Source organism: Borostomias antarcticus, assembly GCF_949987555.1.
Source record: "Borostomias antarcticus genome assembly, chromosome: 29".
Taxonomy (NCBI): Eukaryota; Metazoa; Chordata; class Actinopteri; order Stomiiformes; family Stomiidae; genus Borostomias; species Borostomias antarcticus.
In genome coordinates, this window is record NC_140262.1 from 1108245 (window position 1) to 1122760 (window position 14516).

At 46.7% G+C, this 14516-nt stretch overlaps 1 protein-coding gene across 1 annotated transcript in view; it reads left to right on the plus strand.

Annotated features, from left to right (window-relative positions):
* The first annotated feature begins 548 nt into the window (after positions 1-548).
* Positions 549-14516, plus strand: part of cpn1 (carboxypeptidase N, polypeptide 1) — an 18099-nt gene continuing 4131 nt past the window's right edge. Inside the window, exons 1-5 of the mRNA XM_084459752.1 lie at positions 549-1047; positions 4887-5083; positions 5779-5934; positions 10176-10352; positions 10821-10932. Of these exons, the coding sequence (XP_084315878.1) occupies positions 822-1047; positions 4887-5083; positions 5779-5934; positions 10176-10352; positions 10821-10932 (868 nt within the window). The 5' untranslated portion in view covers positions 549-821. The remainder of the gene's footprint in view (positions 1048-4886; positions 5084-5778; positions 5935-10175; positions 10353-10820; positions 10933-14516) is intronic.

Here is a 14516-nt window from a genome sequence, read left to right on the forward strand (position 1 = left end):
GAAAGTCTCTCCTTTCTGAAACGTCTCTCTTGAAGATTTCAACACGTCAAATCTTTAGAATTGAGACGGCGGTTTAAAAACAGACATGCAATTAGAGAGCTGCTTAAAACCGTCTCGGCTGTTGTATGTGAACCCGTTCCATAGTTTCTTTTGTTCTTTCTTTCCATCTTTCTTTTTTTCTGTCTTTCTCTCTCTGTCACTCATTCCTTTCCCACTTCAGATAAGTTGGTTTTTGTTATTTTAACTTGGCTCAGTGCTGGATCCACCAAACCCTAACCTGGAGCCAGCTGCCTGTCTGAACCCCCACATTTAGCAAGAGAGGATTAGCAAAAAGAGCAGAGGGCGAGAGAGAAAGAGGAGAAATAGAGGAAAAGATGTGTGTGTATGCGTGCGTGCCCGCGTGTGTGCGTGTGAAAGAGAGAGTGAGTTAGAGAGAAAAAAAGAGAGAGAAAGTGAGAGCGAACGACAGCGGGGGAGGAGATGGGAAAATATGGGCATAGTAAAACCAGACTGATGTTCTATAAATGCCAATAAAGCAACTAGCACGTACTTGACTAAAGGCATAAGGCAGAGAGACAAAGACAGAGGGGGCTGTCCTTAGTTGCTCTCCAGTGTGAGTGTGCTGGGAGCTGTAGTGGGAGGAGACAGTGGACGAGAGAGAGGGTGAGGGGGAGAGAGAGGGAACCTGGACAGAAAAAGAGAGAGAGGCGCACAGAGACAGAGAGAGGCGCACAGGCAGTCGGAGAGAGTCTCTGCTCACCAAGGGAAGCTCCTCTCCTCTTCTCCCCCCAGTTCGCTCCAGCGCTCCAGTTCGGGGAACCATGCGGACTCTCGCCTGGCTCGGGGCTCTCTTCCTGGGGCTGGCCGGCACCCTGGCCCGGGCGTCTGACTTCCAGCACCACCGCTACGAGGAGATGGTGCGGGCTCTGTTCGCCGTGCAGAGCGAGTGTCCCTACATTACGCGCGTCTACAGCATCGGCCACAGCGCCGAGGGGCGCCACCTCTACGTCCTGGAGTTCAGTGACAACCCGGGGGTCCACGAAGCATGTGAGTGTCCCACAGCTCAGGAGTGTATCAGGCTGGTGTGCTCCACTCTGCCTATAGACGTCTGTGGGGGGGTTGGGTTTTCAAGGACCAACGTGGTAATGCAGCACTTATAGTTATGACTGCTTTACAATGCATCGTTGTGCGCTTTATTGACCTTCTATTGCACCCCTGTACCAGGGCGCTGTACGTCAGAATGGACTCTTTTCCCAGCATGCACTTACCACTACTGTATTGTACAGTTGAAGAGCTGCGGGTTACTTGGAAGTCAGAAGAGGAGAGTGAGAGCATTGCTGGCAGGAGGCAGTGTTTGCCTGAGGGGGTGGTTGGTTTGCCTGGAGAGATGAAATGTCAACTTCTCATTCGGCTCTCTTTATTTTGGAGTTCTTGTGTTTGTTTTCGTGTAATATATCATTCATTGTCACCTGGGGGATTTATAATGGCAAAGAAACCTCCATAGCTCCACTTGGAGAAATGTTTTTATGGTTCCACCTTTTATATAAAGAAAAACATCAGTGGACACAATTTGGAGTTAACGTCTTCTGCACTTAAAATGAAATAACATCTATAAATTGTTTCTGTGCGGAGTGGTTTCACAATGTTCAGTCAGGGGAAAAAAGGAGAAAGCCAACAGTGGAGTGTGTGTTTCTGAAAACATCTGCATTTCATTTTGCACTCTTATCCTTGATGTTCTGTTTGATCATTGACGGACTATGTGAGATGATCATGTCTTTTAACTATGTGAGATGATCATGTCTTTTGACTATGTGAGATGATCATGTCTTTTAACTATGTGAGATGATCATGTCTTTTAACTATGTGAGATGATCATGTCTTTTAACTATGTGAGATGATCATGTCTTTTAACTATGTGAGATGATCATGTCTTTTGACTATGTGAGATGATCATGTCTTTTAACTATGTGAGATGATCATGTCTTTTAACTATGTGAGATGATCATGTCTTTTGGAGTTGAGGAGAATTTACTCTTCTGATTCTTGTATGTTCAGTTCACAGTGTTGTCCTGTTATGTTCAGTTCACAGTGTTGTCCTGTTATGTTCAGTTCACAGTGTTTTCCTGTTCATCAGACTCTACAAGTCTAAACAGGACCCCTGAATCAGCATACTATGATGCGTTTACGCCCTTGGCGATCTGCAAATGCTCCATTTATGAGAGCAGTAACATCAGTCTTTAGAATTGATGTTATTTTTGAATCTTTGGAAACATGTATCCTACTATAACCAGTGTATTATCAGTACAGACAAAATCCCCAAAATAACAATTCCATCAATATAAATGATGAATTGACAAATCATCTAAACTACAGTAGATGTTAGGCTGACTAGACTCTAAGTAGACTAAAACGTACTAGACTGACCACTGATGTGAGATCCAACCAGCAGACTGTTGAATAGTGGCCTAGTTAGTTGAGCTTCTCCTAACCATCTATAGGAAGACTCTCTGAAAAGTCTTATGTGTTTCTCTTCAGCATAAATGAACAGCATTCAGCAATGCATACTCAGCATTCAGCAATGCATACTGACATCCCCATTTTAGGCCAACGGCGTTTAACGCACTTAAAGGAGTAGTAAAGGGAAAATGCATGTTTAGCCCTGTTTTAAGGTTACTTATGATCATATACAATGGTTCAGATCAAAACGTTGACAAAACTAGCACTTTTGAGAAAGTCTGATAATTGCTCTACCACCATTTTGGTCATACAATGGATGTGGGTGGGCACCGTGAGAAATCATTCAAAAAACATGTTAAACTCTCAATTTCAAAGACAAGAAACTCACTGAGGTGTTAGTTGGTGTTCTGACATAATTCACCAGAAAGTAAGATTCTAGTTCATCTGGAAAGGCTTTTTAATTTTTTTAGCATAGAACTATTTAGTCGCAGCACATACGTGTGCAAACCTCCGCAAACTAGGTAGCCTAGCAACATAAACATAACAATAGCTACCGTAAGTAGTTCTGCTTCCTGAATCCCCTCTGCGGATTGATCTACACATCTACAACGGTTGCTTCAATACAAGTCAATGGATTTTATAAAATGATCAATAAAACCCTACAGGTTTCATACTTTGCGGCGAATTTGATGTCAGAACACCAACGGACACCAATTACCCCCTCGGTGAGCTTCTTGTCTTTGAAATCGAGAGTTTAACATGTTTTCGAAAGATTTTTCAAGGTGCCCACCCACATCCATTGTATATGATCATAAGTAACCTTAAAACAGGGCTAATCATGCATTTTCCCTTTACTACTCCTTTAACGGCTAATCACAATTTCATACAAACTCTGTTCAGAGGGGGGTGGGGCGTACCAGAGCTTAAGATAAACATCTTCTTTTATCTCCATCCACCACTGTGACGGACAGCTGAGAGCACCCCCCCCCCACAGGGCATGTTTTGTTTGCCGGGGCTGAGCTGGCGTTTTGTTTCGCCCCCAAGGCTTCCTACAGTAGAATGGAAGGATGTGCGCGTGTTCCACGGCCCAAGGTGAAATACGTGGAAAACAGGAACTGGGTGGCTGGAGGAGAGGAATTGCACAGTGACCTTTGACCTGGTTCACCCCCTCTATGTCCAATACAGGAAGTTCATGTTGCTGGGTCCGTCACGTGTTGCTGAGCGTGGTGTTTCTAGAGCATGGGTACCGTGGGGGGCACATTTTCTACGGTGGATGTCGAGCGCTAATTAAAAAACGAGACTACTAGATCACTTAGTCCTACACTTAAAACGTGGCAGTGAAGATTTCCCTTTGGAATGGCCTCTTGGCCTCGTGGCGGGTTAAAATGTCTGGGTGGGACAGCATCCCAAAAGTCCAGTTCACAGGACACTGATAAAACCCAGACGTGGGCTGACATCGACTTACGTTGAACGAAGATATTTCTGAGTCAAAGATTTGTATTTTCTATTATCAGGGATATCTTAATTGCTTGAATAGTCAGAATAGCTGAAATATTCCACTATAAACATATCTACTACAGTATGTTATTGCATCATTTGTTGAAAGGAAAACTCCCTACAGACAACTAGTGCTTTTTTTAGGAGTTGAGAAACACTGGGTTAGTCAAAGATATATATTTCCTGTGGTAAAGCCACCTTCAACTATGCTAGTGGGAAATAATATCCCTCAGGGAGTACAGGTTATCTGGGCTGTAATGAAGCAATTCAATAGCTAATAGGCCAGACAGTCTGTTTAGATAGGTGGCTAACCCAATCAGTGAGGGATTGCCCAGGAAAAACAGATGACATTGTCCAAATAATCAACTCAAATGACTTTGGCTGTAAATGTCTTTGTGGGTCTCTCATCAACATTGTTTACTGTAGCTGAATCCTTTGTTTACTGTAGCTGTATCTTCAATGTACTGTAGCTCATTTGGGTGAAGAACAGTGTCTCCACAAAGATTTGGGGGTTCAGTGCAGGCTAGTGCCTCACATTAGCTGTACATGCTACGCTCTGTTTGCTAACCGCAAAGAGTTAGTGACACAGGGCTTTGACCTCTTGCTTGACCCCTCGGCAACGTTGCCCCAACGTTGTCATAACGGGTCTGGTGGTAGTACAGCGTGATGAACCTGAGGACGCTGGTGTGTGTGTGTGTGTGTGTGTGCGCACATGCTTGTACTTATCTTCCTGTGTTTGCACAGGGAGAAGGGTTGGGGGAGGAGGGCTCACCCGTCATCCATTTCTCGCTCACTCTGCACTCTAAGCGGACATGACCCCCCCAACCCCCCCCCCCCAATTTGACTTCCTGACCCCTCCTCGCCCCCTCCCCTCTGCCCCCCCCCCCCCCCCCCCCCCCGTCGCCCACCTGATGCGTGTTTTTCCCCCCCAGTGGAGCCGGAGTTCAAGTACGTGGGGAACATGCACGGGAACGAGGTACTGGGCCGCGAGCTGCTGATCCAGCTCTCCAGCTTCCTGTGCGAGGAGTACCGGGCGGGGAACCACCGGGTCATGAGGCTCGTCCACGACACGCGCATCCACATCCTGCCCTCCATGAACCCGGACGGCTACGAGGTGGCGGCCAGGCAGGTACGGCCGCGTTGACCGCCGGGCTGCTGCAGCTGCGCTAGTCGTCTTGAGGACGGAGCAAACGCTGAGGCAGGCGCACGCACGCACGCGCGAGCATGTGATCTCCTTCAGGGGGTAAATAGAGGAGCTAAGATCACATAGACAACACACACACACACACACACATGACATTACAGTAACACCTGCACAACAATATACTGTATACACACACACACACACACTACCGTATCTCTCTGAGACTAATTATACTGTATATACTGAGGTGTTGCAATTGCATGGGGTGGCTGGGGTTCGTCCCCCAAACAATACACACACACACACACACACACACTCACTCATTACAAAGTGGTGTACCCATGAAGTGCACAGTGTGACAACAAGGTCAGGGAAAGCAAACAGACTATCAGCAAAATATAAAAAGCAAAATATAAAAAACATCTCACAGCCTGTAGGTGACAACTGCTTTCAACATACTGGAACTCCAAATAGACAGATATGTATTTTGAGTAAACTATTCTTAAATCGGCTTTGGGCATATTCTGTTGACAGTATCACAATACTGATACTTATGGCTGAACAGAGGACTAGTTTCCAAAAATCTGGAACTTGAACGTTAGCGTTAGCCAATGGAGATAAAGCTCACACATGTTTGAATAACTGAACCGTCTATCTTTCTGTTTTTCATCTTTCCTCAGGGTCCTGAGTTCAACGGCTACCTGGTGGGCAGAGGGAACTCCAGGGATGTGGACTTGAACCGGAACTTTCCGGACCTGAACGCTCTCATGTACTACTATGAAAAGAACAATGGCCTTAACCACCACCTGCCCCTGCCCGATAACTGGGAACAACAGGTGTGTCCCTACTCTTTTTATTTCCACACACACACACACACACACACACACACACACACACACACACACACACACACAGCTCAGACACCCCTCAGACAACCTCATATTATCCACAGATATCTGCTTACCTCAGGCCCAGGTTGTATGCTACAGTGCGAGTGGAGGAGAGAGAGAGAGAGAGGGAGAGGGAGAGGGAGAGAGAGAGAGAGAGAGAGAGAGAGAGAGAGAGAGAGAGAGAGAGAGCTGCCTGGTCTCATTTGGCAGACTTCAGAATTTGACGTTTGTCCATCACTTATGTAAGGCTATCTTACTATGGACATGTATAGAATATTACCTTAGAGAGAGAGAGAGATTTCTTTCACGTTATCTACTGGTACTTTGTTATTCCCTGGTACTTTGTTATTCCCAGGGCGCTTGGGCTATGCTGCCTAAACTGGAATGAGTTCAGAGCGGCCATCCAGACTGTGTTGCGTTCAGGAGTGACACGACGAAGTAACAATGCCAAACTGGTGGTCTTTCTGAGTGATGTACCCTTGAGTGTGTGAAGTTATTCCCTCAGAAACGTCCGTTCTCAATAAATCTTCTGCAGCTCTTCTCTGAGTTTTGTTGAAATGCTAGTGTGTGGATCAAGTTACATGGCTTGTACTGTACCTGCATGGTCAGGAATGAACTGGACAGTTACCTTCTCCCTAAATCCAGTTTTGGGCTGCTTGAGGCAGTTTTCCAAATACTACAGCAAGCTCGTCACAGATAATTGATTGCTCTACATGGTTGGGCAATAGAAATATTTTTCTGCCTATCCAGACCATAGCTTGTGTGTGTGTGTGTGTGTGTGTCTAGGTGTGTGTATACTGTATGTGTGCATACATGCGTGTCCTGTCCACGCTAGTACACATGGGTCCATGTGGGTGTGTATTTATGTGACTATGTGGGTGGCAATGTACTGGGTTTGCTTGTCTTGCAGTATGGGGTTAAAGCTCTCCAAACCTACTATGTTGTTCCTGCCAGGTCAAAAAGAGGCCACTATTCCCTCTAGAATCAGGAACAGACTCAGGCAAAATAGCAGATTGCCTTAGAGCTGAACAAAAATACATTCCTGCTAGTCATGTGCATTGGAAGTACATGCATTCACACTCTAAATAGACTATACATAACTTGTGTACATGTTTGTTAAATGTAATTAATCATACTGAATGAAAGCTAAAGGGTCTGTCAAAAACACTTTCTAAACATCCTGTTTTTATAGCTAACGAGCTGGATAGACTTCCACCATCTTTGTCACGGATGTCAGAAATGGCGCCCGCGCTGCTCTGCCAAAAATGTTGCTGGTGGGGAAACAATGGCGTTTAGAGAAGGTCAGCTAACTGTAGCTCACTAGGCTACACCTCGCACAATGATGTCATCTCCCCCTGAGATCGGAAGGAGCCGTTGGCGCGACCTGAAGGAGCGGTGGTCCTACTGTACAATACAGTACTTAAGCTGAGTACTTAACCCGCTGAGCTGGGTTGCATTCTGCATCCTGTTGTACATTATGTCACAATGGTTTGATTGTGTGTCAAACTGGTAGAAGTTGAATATCATATCTTACAGCAGAAGTCATTCATTTTTGGATAACCTGTCCTGTATTTGAGGAATATTGAGGACATTGTCTGCTTTAGTGTACATAATTAGAGTTTATAACTGTAGAACTGTAATTATATTATAATTATAAGTCAAGTTCTTCCATAACCAAATATGGTGAACCCTTTATACTCTTATACAGCATGATATAAATGTGATATTGGTTGCTGAAACATCCATATGGGCTTTGTAAAGGAACTTTATGAGGGTTTCACCAATAACAAAAGGAAACAGCTGTGCCATGTAGATGGAGAGAGCCTTTTCTTGGTGTGTTTTTTCAGGGGTAGCCCTATTTTGTCAGACTAACGTTCACACCGGGCGCGGCGATAAAATTCACGCCGCCCAGTTCGCCCCAATTCGCGCCCGGTGTGAACACAGCATTATAAATTAGTCCTTTGGGACTCTTTTTTCCCCAAGATCTAGCAACCAATGTTCAGTGTTTGTCACTTACGTCAAACTCTAAATTTGGCCACACATATTTAACTTGTGTGAGAGTGTTAACGTGCGTGTGCACGTTCTCTGTTCAGAACCCAACACCCTAGTGACAGGTCTAGACCAAAGGGAAGTGTGCTCATAAATAAAGACCCACAGAAAATAAATCTCAGACTGCCCAAAAACAGACTTGACCCAGGTCAACATTACAACCACTGTCTCCAAAGAGGCTACACGCTCGGTTTCTCCAGCCCAATCTAACTTGAACCAATAAAGCGAGCCTAGTGTTTATTATTCCTTCTGGGGGAGACATGGTTGGACCCCTGTGTCTCAGCTCTGTTATGGGGTTAGAATGAAGCATGATATAGGAGGTAGCATAGCACTGCAGGCATCCAAAGATCTGTATCAGTGGCGGCTGGTGACTCAAAAAACTAAGGAGGACAGGAGGAAGAGGGGCGAACCGCCCATGGGCGCCGGGGGGCACTTTCCCTCAGTCAGTTATTATTTGAAATATCAGCTTTAAAATGTGGATTTACAGTCAATTTTAGCATATGAAAAACTGAATAACACTTTCTTTAACTACATGCAGCATTTATTTATCATATTCATAATAAAATATTACAAAACAACAATAAAACATTGTAAGCAATAGTTGTTGTAATGGATTGTACTCTTCTCTAAAGAGAGAAAATAATTTATATTTAAATCCCTCTCTTCTCTCCAAAAACTGAGGAGGACTGTCGTCCCCTGCCTCAATGGACGAGCCTCCACTGCTCTGTATGATATAGGTGTAACCGAGTTGAATTGGTATAAATACCGCCCACCCACGCCATTGAATTGCTGGTGTAGCTGGTAAAAAGCGGTGTTTATGAGAGGTGGTCACGTGCGTTAAGTAAGTCAGAGTTCAGTCAGTTTGGCCAAAGTGAGGGTGGAAGCACTGACGAGCGACGCAGTGACACCTGTTGCATAGGGTTAGCGCTAGCATAGTGCTGCTGCACCCAAAGATCTATATGAATATGGAGTTAGTTAGGATAGAGATGCCGAAGACCTGTATGGTACAGGATTATGCCTGAAGCGCCTAAATCACTGAACAATTATGAGATATGGGATTTATGAGATGTCATGCAAGTGGACTAAGTGGACTAGACCTGCTAGCAATGACCCAAAGTAAGGCAAATGTTGGGGAAATGGTGGAGGAATATTGAGAGAGAGAGAGAGAGAGAGAATGCAGAGAATGCAGAGGTGACTCAAAGAAATGAAATAGTGGAGTTCATCACATGTGTGACTATGACATTGTAGAAGAGTATCTGGAATGGTGTAAATTCAGGCGTAAGTTCACTGATGGGGTTTGAGTCAAACAAATTATTTCAACACCGTACAGTACAGTAGGTTGACATATGAACTCAGATGAACTCAAATTTGACTCACTGAAGAAACATTATAGAAACATTGCAGCATGTATAGATGCGTATCTAATGCCCCAGTCACACCTCTCAGGTCAGCCGGACATGATGTCAGATCTGTTCGGGATCTATGATGTTTGACTTTAGGCGAACTTGTCCAGAAAGCTGCTGCTCGCCTGGTGTTCAACCACCCCAAGTTCTCCTACACAACTTCCCTTCTCCGTTCCCTACACTGGCTCCCTGTAGCGGCTCGCATCCAGTTTAAAACTCTGGTACTAGCCTACAGGGCAATGAAAGGAAGAGCTCCCTCCCTCCTCCAGGCCATGGTCAAACCCTACACCCCCTCCCGACCGCTACGCCCTGCTAGCTCGGGGCGACTGGTTGCCCCGTCACTCCGAGGCCCCTGCGGTCGATCGACACGGTCACGGCTCTTCTCTATCCTGGCCCCGCCGTGGTGGAATGAGCTGCCCACTGACGTCAGGACAGCAGAGTCACTGCCCATCTTTCGTCGCAGGCTCAAAACTCATCTCTTCAAGAAGTACTACCAGGATCCTCCCTCCCTAAGCACCTATTGTATTTTTAGATTGCTATTCTCCACTTTGCCTTCAGCACTAGATCATGCTCTTAGTCTTAATTGTTTTAGAAAGGAGATGCACTTGTGAGTAGTAGCACACTGACCATTCCTATGTTAAACGCAATTATTGTAAATCGCTTTGGATGAAAATGTCAGCTAAAGTACTGTAATGTATGTATGCAAGTATGACAAGTGTTTGTCATCTGTCACAGGTTGAACCGGAGACACTAGCTGTTATCAAGTGGATGCAGAACTATAACTTTGTCCTGTCGGCCAACCTACACGGAGGAGCGGTGGTGGCCAACTACCCCTTCGACAAGTCCCGCGAGCCGCGCATCCGGGGCAGGACCACCTACTCCGCCTCTCCGGACGACAAGATCTTCAAAAAGGTAACGAGAAGAGAAAATGGAAAAGAGAAGACGTGAGTGAACCACTGCTCCTTGTTATGGCTGTGTGTGTGTGTGTGTGTGTGTGTGTGTGTGCGTGCGTGCGTGCGTGCGTGCGTGCGTGCGTGCGTGCGTGCATACGGGTCCATTTACAATGAAATGCTTATCTGTGCCCAATGTGGTGCTCGAACCTACAGCATTACAGTCTAATGCTCTACCGAATAAGCTAGCCGTGTGTGTGTGTGCATGTGCGTGTGTGCACGTGTGTCCGTGCACGTGTGTCCGTGCATGTGTGCGCACACATAAGCCTGCATGCATCATTTGTGTGTGCCTGTACAGTATGCTTTTGTATATATTCTTAAATGTGTGTGTGTGTGTGTGTGTGTGTGTGTGTGTGTGTGTGTGTGTGTGTGCGCACGCGTGTGTGTGTGTGTGTGTGCGCGCGCATGTGCCTGCGCGGTGTGTTGACAGTTGGCCAGGACCTACTCGTACGCCCACAGTTGGATGCACAAGGGTTGGAACTGTGGTGATTTCTTTGATGAGGGGATCACCAACGGTGCCAGCTGGTACTCCCTGTCTAAAGGTACGCAGGAACCGGCTCTCCAGGCCAAGAACAACACCAGCAACCCTGCTAAACACACACACTTGTTCAACCAAGGGCCTAGTTTGGAAGAAGAAGATCAAAGAAACCGTTTATCTTCAGCCACAACTTTGATCTTTCAATTACACTGGCAATTTGTGAACTTGTGGTTTTTCCTAAATCTTTATTTGCTTGTTGTTCGTTGAGAGACTGACGGCAACTTTCACTGCTGCACGACTATTACCTCATCACACGTCTAGACTTCTGCCTTTCTGGCAAACGCCAGTGTTCTTTTGGATGGCGATTTGCTTGGTTTTGTTGACATAACGTGGCTTTTTCCAGCCCACTCAGGGTTCTGTTAACCCCAGAACAGGCCTGTGTTATATTTCCTGTTTAAAGCAAATTATGTCGGCACATAAGTACCATTTCTTATTCAACTTTCCTCTGGTATTTTGAATGGTGTACGCTGTTCTGTAGGCGTCATATGCACACAACAACGGAACGGGGCAGAACGACATATTCCGAGCCAACAAAAGAACACTGCGTTTCTTTCTGGAATGTTCTTCATCAAACAGTCCGTGTGATAAAGGAGTGTACATCAGGGGCAGCATGGCTGTGTGTGGTTTCATTTACTGCACCTTCTCAGAATGCTGTCATTGCCACAGGAAGTGGAAGTCGGAAGAACCATACAGTATATTGCTTTGGGGGGTATATTTGAAATGTACTTTAATAGTACTGTACTTTAATATACTTCAATAGAATGTAATACTTTCAGTCTCAATTAGTTTGAGTTGTCAATATGCAAATCACTTGTTGATGGAATGATGGACTGACAACAAACTAAATATACTCTGGTGTTCTAATACTGTACCTTTATTCACGGCAACATTTATGACAACCCAGGTGCAACTCTCTCTCTGTTGACAACCCAGGTGCAACTCTCACTCTGTTGACAACCCAGGTGCAACTCTCTCTCTGTTGACAACCCAGGTGCAACTCTCTCTCGGTTGACAACCCAGGTGCAACTCTCTCTCTGTTGACAACCCAGGTGCAACTCTCACTCTGTTGACAACCCAGGTGCAACTCTCACTCTCTGTTGACAACCCAGGTGCAACTCTCTCACTCTGTTGACAACCCAGGTGCAACTCTCACTCTGTTGACAACCCAGGTGCAACTCTCACTCTGTTGACAACCCAGGTGCAACTCTCACTCTGTTGACAACCCAGGTGCAACTCTCACTCTGTTGACAACCCAGGTGCAACTCTCACTCTGTTGCCATTAAAACGTACAATCTCCATCTTTTTCTCAGTTTAAAATCTGCTTCATGACATTGTGGCCCATTAAAGGAAATGTTTAGGTCCTGCAAAGAGCCTTGGTCAGGTCAGGCAGGTTTGAACAGTAGTCCTCTCCTTGGTGAGGTCAGGTGTTTGAACGGTACCTGTTCTCTCCTTGGTGAGGTCAGAAGGTTTGAACGGTACCTGGTCTCTCCTTGGTGAGGTCAGAAGGTTTGAACGGTACCTGGTCTCTCGTTGGTGAGGTCAGGAGGTTTGAACGGTACCTGGTCTCTCTTTGGTGAGGTCAGAAGGTTTGAACGGTACCTGGTCTCTCTTTGGTGAGGTCAGGTGTTTGAACGGTACCTGGTCTCTCCTTGGTGAGGTCAGGAGGTTTGAACGGTACCTGGTCTCTCCTTGGTGAGGTCAGAAGGTTTGAACGGTACCTGGTCTCTCGTTGGTGAGGTCAGGAGGTTTGAACGGTACCTGGTCTCTCCTTGGTGAGGTCAGAAGGTTTGAACGGTACCTGGTCTCTCTTTGGTGAGGTCAGGTGTTTGAACGGTACCTGGTCTCTCCTTGGTGAGGTCAGGAGGTTTGAACGGTACCTGGTCTCTCCTTGGTGAGGTCAGGTGTTTGAACAGCACCTGGTCTCTCTTTGGTGAGGTCAGGTGTTTGAACAGTACCTGGTCTCTCCTTGGTGAGGTCAGAAGGTTTGAACGGTACCTGGTCTCTCCTTGGTGAGGTCAGAAGGTTTGAACGGTACCTGGTCTCTCCTTGGTGAGGTCAGAAGGTTTGAACGGTACCTGGTCTCTCCTTGGTGAGGTCAGGTGTTTGAACGATACCTGGTCTCTCCTTGGTGAGGTCAGAAGGTTTGAACGGTACCTGGTCTCTCCTTGGTGAGGTCAGGAGGTTTGAACGGTACCTGGTCTCTCCTTGGTGAGGTCAGGAGGTTTGAACGGTACCTGGTCTCTCCTTGGTGAGGTCAGGTGTTTGAACGGTACCTGGTCTCTCCTTGGTGAGGTCAGGTGTTTGAACAGTACCTGGTCTCTCTTTGGTGAGGTCAGAAGGTTTGAACGGTACCTGGTCTCTCCTTGGTGAGGTCAGAAGGTTTGAACGGTACCTGGTCTCTCCTTGGTGAGGTCAGAAGGTTTGAACGGTACCTGGTCTCTCCTTGGTGAGGTCAGAAGGTTTGAACGGTACCTGGTCTCTCCTTGGTGAGGTCAGGAGGTTTGAACGGTACCTGGTCTCTCCTTGGTGAGGTCAGGAGGTTTGAACGGTACCTGGTCTCTCCTTGGTGAGGTCAGAAGGTTTGAACGGTACCTGGTCTCTCCTTGGTGAGGTCAGAAGGTTTGAACGGTACCTGGTCTCTCCTTGGTGAGGTCAGGAGGTTTGAACGGTACCTGGTCTCTCCTTGGTGAGGTCAGGAGGTTTGAACGGTACCTGGTCTCTCCTTGGTGAGGTCAGAAGGTTTGAACGGTACCTGGTCTCTCCTTGGTGAGGTCAGGAGGTTTGAACGGTACCTGGTCTCTCCTTGGTGAGGTCAGGAGGTTTGAACGGTACCTGGTCTCTCCTTGGTGAGGTCAGAAGGTTTGAACGGTACCTGGTCTCTCCTTGGTGAGGTCAGGAGGTTTGAACGGTACCTGGTCTCTCCTTGGTGAGGTCAGGAGGTTTGAACAGTACCTGGTCTCTCCTTGGTGAGGTCAGAAGGTTTGAACGGTACCTGGTCTCTCCTTGGTGAGGTCAGAAGGTTTGAACGGTACCTGGTCTCTCCTTGGTGAGGTCAGGAGGTTTGAACGGTACCTGGTCTCTCCTTGGTGAGGTCAGGAGGTTTGAACGGTACCTGGTCTCTCCTTGGTGAGGTCAGAAGGTTTGAACGGTACCTGGTCTCTCCTTGGTGAGGTCAGGTGTTTGAACGGTACCTGGTCTCTCCTTGGTGAGGTCAGGAGGTTTGAACGGTACCTGGTCTCTCCTTGGTGAGGTCAGAAGGTTTGAACGGTACCTGGTCTCTCCTTGGTGAGGTCAGGAGGTTTGAACGGTACCTGGTCTCTCCTTGGTGAGGTCAGGAGGTTTGAACGGTACCTGGTCTCTCCTTGGTGAGGTCAGAAGGTTTGAACAGTACCTGGTCTCTCCTTGGTGAGGTCAGGAGGTTTGAACGGTACCTGGTCTCTCCTTGGTGAGGTCAGGAGGTTTGAACAGTACCTGGTCTCTCCTTGGTGAGGTCAGAAGGTTTGAACGGTACCTGGTCTCTCCTTGGTGAGGTCAGAAGGTTTGAACGGTACCTGGTCTCTCCTTGGTGAGGTCAGGAGGTTTGAACGG